The sequence below is a fragment of the Cynara cardunculus genome (genome assembly GCF_001531365.2).
Source record: "Cynara cardunculus var. scolymus isolate 2C chromosome LG 2, CcrdV1, whole genome shotgun sequence".
NCBI lineage: Eukaryota > Viridiplantae > Streptophyta > Magnoliopsida > Asterales > Asteraceae > Cynara > Cynara cardunculus.
This window is the reverse complement of record NC_037529.1, coordinates 17,574,242-17,583,496: the sequence shown is the minus strand read 5'-3', so window position 1 is coordinate 17,583,496 and position 9,255 is coordinate 17,574,242. Positions and strand designations below refer to the sequence as shown.

The window sequence follows — 9,255 nt, the reverse complement described above, 5'->3', positions numbered from 1 at the left end:
GTTTAGATAGGTTTATATTACCTTATCTTTCTGCAAATAGTCTTGTAAAATCTGTATTGATCTTCTCTATCAATATATATTTTAAATTTGAAAATATTGTGTTTGTATTCATCCCCCCCTTCTACAAACTGTTTCTATTCTTGTAGACCCTTACGGGACCAACAAAAACATATATGCATCTCGATGAATATGTGGCCAAAAGAGACCACTTTCGAGAACTTTATGCGCTGTCCTCGTCGGGCCAAAATGGCCTCCACATGCATAAGAATGACAAAATTATAAAATGGAAGTTACCTCATCGTCACTTACACATCGCCGGATGATTTGATCGGAACCTTGCTTCCACAAAAAAGGATCGTCCCATATGTAGTGTTTGGAGTCACTTTTTATCTTGTCTCGCTTCGCTCTCAGTAGCTCCTTAGGTGTTGTCCCAGTAACTAGATAATTGACTTATGTCAGCATACCAAGGAACCGCCGCCATCACCCCGAATAGATGCTCATCCGGGAACTTATTGTTTAGAGGCAACAACTCTTCGTTGGAAGTAATCTGGCTTAAGTGATCTGCCACCAGGTTTTGTGCTCCATTTTTGTCTCTGATTTTCAGGTCGAACTCTTGGAGCAAAAAAATCCATCAGATGAGTCTTGGCTTGGCATCCTTCTTTGCCATCAAATGCCGCAACACCGCATGATCTGTAGAAACAATAACTTTAGTACCTAAGAGATATTGACGAAAATTTTCCAATGCAAAGACAACAACAAGCAATTCCTTCTCCGTAGTGGAGTAGTTTGCTTACGTGCTATCGAGGGTTCTCGAAGCATAATAAACAACATGTGAGTTCTTTCCAACCCCTTACCCAAGAACCGCTTTGATGGCATAGTTGCTCGCGTCACACACAATCTCAAAAGGAAGATCCCAATTCGGTGGTCTCATAATGGGGGCGGATGTGAGCATCTCTTTAAGCTTATCGAAATCTTACTTGCATTTCTCATCAAACCTGAACTCCACATCCTTTTAAAGTAGATTGCACATCGGTCGGGTAATGCTTGAGAAATCCTTAATGAAGCGCCTATAGAAACCTGCATGACCCAAAAATGACCGGACTTCCCTCATCGAACTGGTGAGGGTAAGCTTTTGATAACATCTACTTTAGCTCTATCTACTTCAATACCTTTATTCGAGATAACATGTCCTAAAATCAACTCTTGGTTTACCATAAAGTGACATTTTTCATAATTTAAAACCAAGTTGGTCTCTATGCATCTTTGAAGAATTTTAATGAGATTTTCTAAACATTCATCAAAGAGGTTCCCATAGACGGTGAAATTGTCCATAAAAACTTCAATGATGCTTTCCATAAACTCAGAAAAAATACTCATCATACACCGTTGAAAGTTTATGGTGCATTGTATAGGCCAAAGGGCATTCAGCGATAGGCGAAAGTGCCAAAAGGACATGTAAACGTGGTTTTCTCTTGGTCTTCTGGTGCATTCGAAATTTGATGAAAACCAGAGAAACCATCTAAACAACAATAATGAGACTTACCTGCCAGTCTCTCGAACATCTGGTCAATCAAAGGTAGAGGGAAGTGATCTTTGCGGGTTGAGGCGTTCAATCGTCGGTAATCTATGCATACTCTCCAACCACTTTGTACTCTTGTTGGAACCATCACTCCCCCGGCGTTTTCCACTACAGTCACCCCGACCTTCTTTGGAACAACTTGCACCGGGCTCACCCATTTGCTATCGGATATAGCAAATATCACACCTGCATCTAGCAACTTTTGAATCTCTTTCTTCACAACCTCCATCATGGGTAGATTCAACCTCCTTTGAGCCTCGCCGAATGGCTTGAAGTCATCCTCCATCAAAATCTTGTGCATGCAAGTTGATGGTCTCAAGCCTTTTATGTCAGCTATCGTCCACCCAATGGCCTCCTTGAATTGTTTTAGCATGGAAACGAGCTTCTTTTCCTCGGATGAGTCTAATCTACTTGAAATGATGACCAGTAGCTTCTCTCCTTCTCCTAGATACGCATACTTTAGATGCTCGGGAAGTTTCTTCAACTTTAGTTCAGGTGCCTACAAACAGAAGAAAGTAGCTTTTTGTTAGATGGCAGTAAAGAAACTTGATCTATATAATACCTTGACATCTTTTTTGATCCATAGAAGCTACTAGCTCGTGAAACTCTGTTTCGAGCTCAATCTTCTTCATGAGTTTGGTTACTCTTGCTTCATTCAAAGACCTACTTAAGATGGTGTCTAAAGCATAAAAATGTGTTAGTTCAAACAACTCTTGAGAAACAGGTTCAATAATGTCAATGGTACATAGAGATGATACATCACTTGGAAAACACATGGCTTCATAGATATTAAAATGGATGATGTTACCATCAAATTCCATGGAAAATGTGCCATTGTGAACATTTATCTTTGTTTTTGAAGTTTACAAAAATGGCCTCCCTAAGAAGATGGATGTAGATTTTGGATGTGAATCCTCCTCCATATCAATGACATAGAAATCAGCGGGGAAAACAAATTCATTCACTTGAACTAATAAATTCTCTAATACCCCTTTCGGGTGTACAAGGGACCTATCGGCCAATTGAATGACCACCCTAGTTTCTTGTAAGGGGCCTACATTTAGAGTCTTAAAGATAGAAAATGGCATCACATTGATAGATGCACCCAAATCAAGCATAGCCCTATTGATTGTAACATTCCCCAATTTGCAAGGAATGGTGAAAACACCTGGATCTTTGCACTTTGGGGGTAGTTTCTTTTGAAGGACGGAAAATACATTCTCATTCATATTAATCGTCTCGTTACCCATAAGTTTTCTTTTGTTGGTGCACAATTCTTTCAAAAACTTAGCGTAACGAGGGACTTGTTTGACTGCATCTAAAAGAGGGATATTTACCTCGACCTTTATAAAAGTTTCTAGGATTTCCTTTTCCTCTCTAGCTTTGTTAGACATTTGAATACACGTAGGAAAGGGAGGTGGAATTGCCTTTTCTTTCTCACTTACATCGTCAGTGGATCCCGATTGTTTCTTATCTTGAATCGGTTTCAGACTTACCTCTTGCTCTTTCTCCATTTCCCTACTCTTTGCCATCTTTGGTTCTTCAAGTTCCTTCCCACTCCTCAAGACAATTGCACTTACATTCTGTTTCGGGTTCGTCTCCGTTTAGAAAGGCAACTTTCCTTGAGATTCCAACCGGCTCATGAAAGTGGCAAGTTGCGTCATTTGAGCTCCCAAATTTTGAATGCTTGCCTCTATTTTCTGTTGGAATTGAAGAGTATTAGCAGCTAAACTCTTGACAATGTCTTCAAGGGACATACCTGGGCTACTAGAAGTAGCTTGATTCGGATTGAAGGGTGCTCTTTGCTGAAACTATTGTTATGGCGGCCTTTGCACGAAATTCTGAAATTGAGGAGGTCTTTGGTTGCCAAAATTGTTGTTGAAGAATTGTTGTTGTGTTTGTGGCTGACCTTGATAACCTCCTATAGCGTTTACGTTTTCGGTCGTCACCAACACATCCTCTTGAAGTTGTGGGCACGCATCAGTTGGATAGCTCGTCGCCAAGCATATGCCGCAAGCTTTCACCTGTTCTTTATCAACTACAAACTGTTTGACCAAGTTAGAGAGATCAAACAAACGAATCTCAATGCTCGCGACATTTATCTCATTTGCCTTTGTGGGCTCTCTCCTCATATCATTCCTCACACTAAATTGATGGGAATTCTCGGTCATGGTAATGATTAGAGCTCTAACCTCGGTTGGGGTCTTATTGAACATGGCACCACCACTGGCGGCATCATTCATCTTCTTATCCATAGGTAGGAGACCCTCATAGAAGTATTGCAAGAGCAATTGTTCTGAGATTCCATGTTGTGGACAACTCACACAAAGATGTTTGAATCTCTCCCAATATTCATGGAGAGTTTCAACATCTCGTTGTTTAATGCTACAAATCTCACTACGGAGGTTAGCGGCTCAGGAGGCGGGAAAGAATTTGTCTTAAAATAGCCTCGCTATTTGGTTCCACCTCGTTACCGAATCAGGAGGTAACGAGTATAACCAATCAGTAGCCCGGTCCTTTAAAGAAGAAGGAAAAGCCTTTAACTTTATAAGGTCCTTCGTAATTGCTTTAAATGCTTATTAGGGTCCTCGTTCTCTAACCCGTGATATGTGGGTAAGAGATGGACCAAGCCAGTCTTATGAACAAAGTTTTGATTACCTGTCGGATACCTGATACAAATTGGAGTTTGAGCAACGTCTTGGTTTGCCAATTGACGTAAAGTCTATTCATCAGCCATGTTGACCTTCGAATTTTTCTCATCTTCTTCCTCAGATTCCGTTTTTAGTTCCTCTACTTCGCTTTTAGACTCGGATGGTAATTTAATATCCTTCCAGATGTTGATTACCGGTGAACTAGAGATTCGCCTTGCGCTTTCCGGAGCGTAGCTAGATTCCTGAACCGCTTGGCTATCCGTTCGATTTTTGTGTCTATGGGAATAGGCGTACCTGTACGTGAAGATCTAGGCATAAACCATTAGAAACACCGAGTCCCCGGCAGCTGCGCCAAAATTTTGACGGATGCCGAGTCCACCAAATAATAAAATTCCAACTACGAGCTAATTACAACCAAAATTATAATAGCGGTAAGTCGGGTCGAATCCACAAAGACTCAGTTTAACTTACTATGTCTAGAAAAATCAAGTACAAGGCGACGACTTAAAAGTAATTAAAAAAAGGGAGGGGTAAGGATTTGATTAATTAGACCAAACATGCGATTAAAATTTATTACAAACAATGAGAACGAAATCCAACATTAGTTCACTCTCGATAATGATGTAAATACTTATCAGCGATGTCGCAAATGTAAAAAGATAGGATGAGCTCAAGTCAGGTATGGTTATCAACAAGCTCTGACAACCTTCTTTTTCACCTAATTAGACGTTAGCTAAAATCAGTTCTTTAGCTAAATCTTAACTACAAGTGGAACAATAAACAAGCTCTCAACATCCCAAGCGTAATTAGCTTTAACGAATTAAAAAACACCGACTCAAATAATTAAGCTCATATGTTTGGCTTAATATCACTTTGATTATGAGATTTCAAGAACTCAAATTGAAAACTTTATTGAATTCAAAGAGTTTCATTGTCACCCTATCAAAGCCACAAGACAATTACGTATCTAATGCTTTGAATAACAAGTATTCATAGGACTGTTAACTAATCGGCCAATTTAATTAACATTCAAATGAAATTAACAATTAACCTAGAAATCAAACAAATAAACTTGTCCCAAACAAATACAACGACATCTCAAAGTAGGAAAACATCAAAATCTAAAGTTAACTAATGTTGGAATAAATAAATTAGCAACACATAGCTAAACTAGGTTACCGATTCTAAAGATTTTTAGGATTTACCATACAAATCAGTTGACGATAAAAACCCTCCTCAATCGATCGATCTCCTCCCCTCTTCTCCAATCAATCGCTCTCCTCTGTTTTCACCAATCGAGACCCAGACAACGTGTTCCTGCCTTCGCTACAGCACAGACGACATGTTGCTGCCTCTCTCCATCCCCCCAAAAACTGCTTCTGCTGTTGGATTTTTATAGTTGGACTGCTGCTGTTGGTGGGCTGCTGCTGTTGGGTTGTTTGTTGTTGGCCTGCTGCTGTTGGTGGGCTGCTGCTGTTGGGTTGTTTGTTGTTGGCCTGCTTGCTGTTGGGTTTTTTTTTTTTTTTTTTTGCTGTTGAGCCTCTTCTGTTGGGCTGCTGTTGGTGAGAGTAGTGAATGTGAGAGTGAGAGTGAGAGTGAGATCAACATCAACAAAAAAAGAACAAATAATCAAATTGTCAATTTTCTTTTCCAACTTGAATTACCTCAAATAATTAAAACTAAATTAGAACATTTAAGCATCTAATTAATATTAATTACTAAGTAACTTTAGCATAAAAATATATAAAATTGACGTTTATCATTTCTTCAGCATCTGAGTTATCGTCTTCGGGTATATATTCAAAATTTCTGCTGCAATAGAAATATCTTCATCCATGGCTACCTCCCACAAAATTTTTTACTGTTCCGAAGACTGGATCAAGTACTGGTTTAAAGACTATCTTGGAGACTAGTTCAAATCTTGAACCAAATAACTGTCATGATCAACAAGATTTTTTGGTTCAAAATATGAATTTTCACCACCACCACCACCACCACCAGGGAAGAAAGTGTTTAGATTTCTACCACTACCACCAGGGTAAAAAGTGTTTGGATCGCATGGGTTTGCACCACTACCGCCAAGTAAACTTTGATGGATTACGACACTTGATGGATTTCCACCATAACCACCATTGTCGACAACAAAGAGTGTTAACATTTTCGGTAAACTTTGATGAACAACGTTCTGGAACATCATCACATCGTCGCCGCCTACTAACTCATATAAATTTTGTAAGGAATTGTTTTTATAAAATAACCTGAAAGGACTACGTAAATTTAAATTTTTTCTCAACACATTTAACCAAACCAGAATGTATTATTGGCGAAGGCAAAAGTAATATACGTATGGGGGATCCTAACAACATATACTTAAGGCACCATTTATCATCTGAAATAAACCGCCCCTTTGAACATACACAAAAAAGTTATCACTTTGACGTGATTTCATATTTGTATTTAAGGGTGAAGGGTTGTGATGGTAGATTGGGTTTAATGGATTAAGGGTTGTGATGATAGATTGTGTTTAAGGGTTGTGAGAATAGAAGTGAGGAAAACCTTCCCTTTTTCCTTTGTCAGTTTAGAAGATATGAGAGTAGAAGTAAGGAGTGAAGGAAAACGAATGAGATGTCATAAGCTATATATAGTGATATTTTTTTTCACTAGAAGACAAATAGGGGTCAGATCAACCCGGGGGGGGGGGGATCCTGGGGTAGGTGGGGGTGATCCCCTTTTTTAAGAAAAATAAGATATCTTGTCTTCCAATCAGATACATGTTGGCCCCACATATCAATTTAAAAGATTTTTTGTGTACTTTTTGGGTCAAAGAATGTCAAATCATGCTCGTATGGTCAACATGCCTCCCGAGGACGATCCATATGGTCATTTTGTGTGAAATTGTAATAAATGGTTATTTTGTTAATACATTAGGTATATTTTGATCATTTTCCTTTTGTTTAATCGGTTTTAGAAAGCTCATAAATTTATTTGTTCAAAAAAGTTGTCTAGACACTTTGGCCTTGTTTTTTTAAAGCTCTTATTAATCTTTTATGTTTGATTCGTTAAAAGGTATGGTCATTCAGACTGTTTGTTTATTTTTTCAATTTTTCAAAGTTACTTATGTCTTATTGTTCTTTTACCTAGTAAGAGATAAACCAACCTCTTATCTGCCTCTTACTGTTCTCCATGACCTCAACAACGATGTTTCTCAATCAATTAACCTTAAACGATCATTTCTCTCAATCGGTCCTTACAAGATCGATACTCACCTCGCTCAATTGATGTATTTTAAAAAGATTTAAATGTGTTGAATATTGTCAATGCCATATTTTCGTTAAAATTAATGCTATTTACTTTAGATGTAAATTTCATAATTATGATGAATAAATATGTGAAATTGTATCAATTTATCTCTAAATTAAACACTATAATTTTCTAATAGGTAAAATAGACAATTTAAACAAATCCAGACATTTATAAGTTTACAAAAATAAATGTTTTATTGATTCAGATTTCAGACTTCAACACCAACTCTTATCAATAAAAAATAAAACAAGACTTTAAACTCTAACATCTATTAAAAAACAAACACCATCATAATCATTCAAAATCAAATATTCTCATATGTTGTTGTGAACTTATCATTCCAACTAAGTGGATATGCTTTAACTAAAACAGCTTCAAAAAAACCATATATATTAATGCATTAATAATCTATACATATTTTTCATAAAAATTGCACTCTTACATTTATATTATTTGTTATAAAAATCTTTAGAGTAAATTACGTTTTTAGTCCTTATGGTTTGTTGAAAATTTCTATTTTTATTCCTTGTGGTTTTAAATTACGACTTTTATCCCTATAGTTTATAATTCATTACTGTTTTCATCCTTATGATTTAAACTTTATTGTCTTTTTCATCCCAGGGGTGTAAACCTCATTTTTATTTTAGTCCCTCATACTTATAAGTAGTAATTAGCCTCAAAACCGAAAATAAAATTGAATTTCAAACCATAGGGATCAAAACTTCAATTTTGAAACCACAAGGATTAAATCCTCATCTTCTAGTAACCATAGGGACGGAAAATGTAATTTACTCAAATCATTACATTAAAATTATATAAATACACATTTATATTACATTGATTATTTTTTATTGTATTAAAATATTAAAAAGACAGGTATAGAGAGAGAGAAGATGGCCCCACATCTTATCTTGTCTAGTGGCAACACATCCCCTTCTTCCCCAACCTACAAACAACGACCACCATTGTAAAACCCAAAACATTACATGGAGATGGAGCTAGAAAACATGCCTTGTTCTTGACCTTCCTATGAATTCTTCATCTTTGATTAGTCCTTTGGTTTATGTGGTTCACATCTTGTTTGAGATTGCTTATAAAAACAACTTATACGACTAATTTTGGTGTGACACCGAGAATAAACACTTTTGAGTGTTTGAATAAACAACTTATACCAGTGCCAAACCGGTAATAAGAAGTTTTTGAAGAAATTAAACTCTTCTAACTTATAATAAGTTGATAAGTACTTTTATGAAAAACATAAATTGTTTCAAATAAGCAATTCAATACACCTATAACCTTATGTTTTACATTTTTCCACCTATTGACTCCTCTTAATAAAATAAAATAAAACTTTTGTTGACTCAATTAGAGAATTGACTATTTATATTGAGTAATTGAAACACTTTTGTCATTTTGTAATTAAACGTCTTTTGATAAATCAATTTGAAAAGAAAAAAATAACGTAAAAATACCAAAATAGCCTTCTTATTTAATAAATTTTTTTTTTATTTTGTTAAAACGAGGGAAAAAAATTTGAGCCTATCAAAAGTGGAAATTTGTGCTTGTGGAATTCAGTAGGTACAAAAACGTAAACCACAAATTTCATCTTTGTATTTATTTTGATTTTAGAACTATCTGTAATTTAATCGTTGTGTGGTCAAGTAAAAAAGTTACAACTTGTTATATTAATCTATTACGTATTTACGTTGGTGTGATCAAAAC

General features: G+C 36.4%; 1 protein-coding gene and 1 non-coding gene across 2 annotated transcripts; one reads left to right on the top strand and one right to left on the bottom strand.

Annotated features, from left to right (window-relative positions):
- Positions 1 to 631: 631 nt before the first annotated feature.
- Positions 632 to 3,111, bottom strand: LOC112505966. Its single transcript, XM_025110001.1, has 3 exons — positions 2,569 to 3,111; positions 1,544 to 2,078; positions 632 to 714 (listed from the first exon to the last, which is right to left on the bottom strand). Exons 1-3 carry the CDS (start codon positions 3,109 to 3,111, stop codon positions 632 to 634), a joined length of 1,161 nt encoding a protein of 386 aa, XP_024965769.1.
- A 769-nt stretch (positions 3,112 to 3,880) lies between these two features.
- Positions 3,881 to 3,987, top strand: LOC112508293. The gene has a single exon (XR_003068674.1). It is a non-coding gene; the product is annotated as a small nucleolar RNA R71 (small nucleolar RNA).
- Positions 3,988 to 9,255: the final 5,268 nt, after the last annotated feature.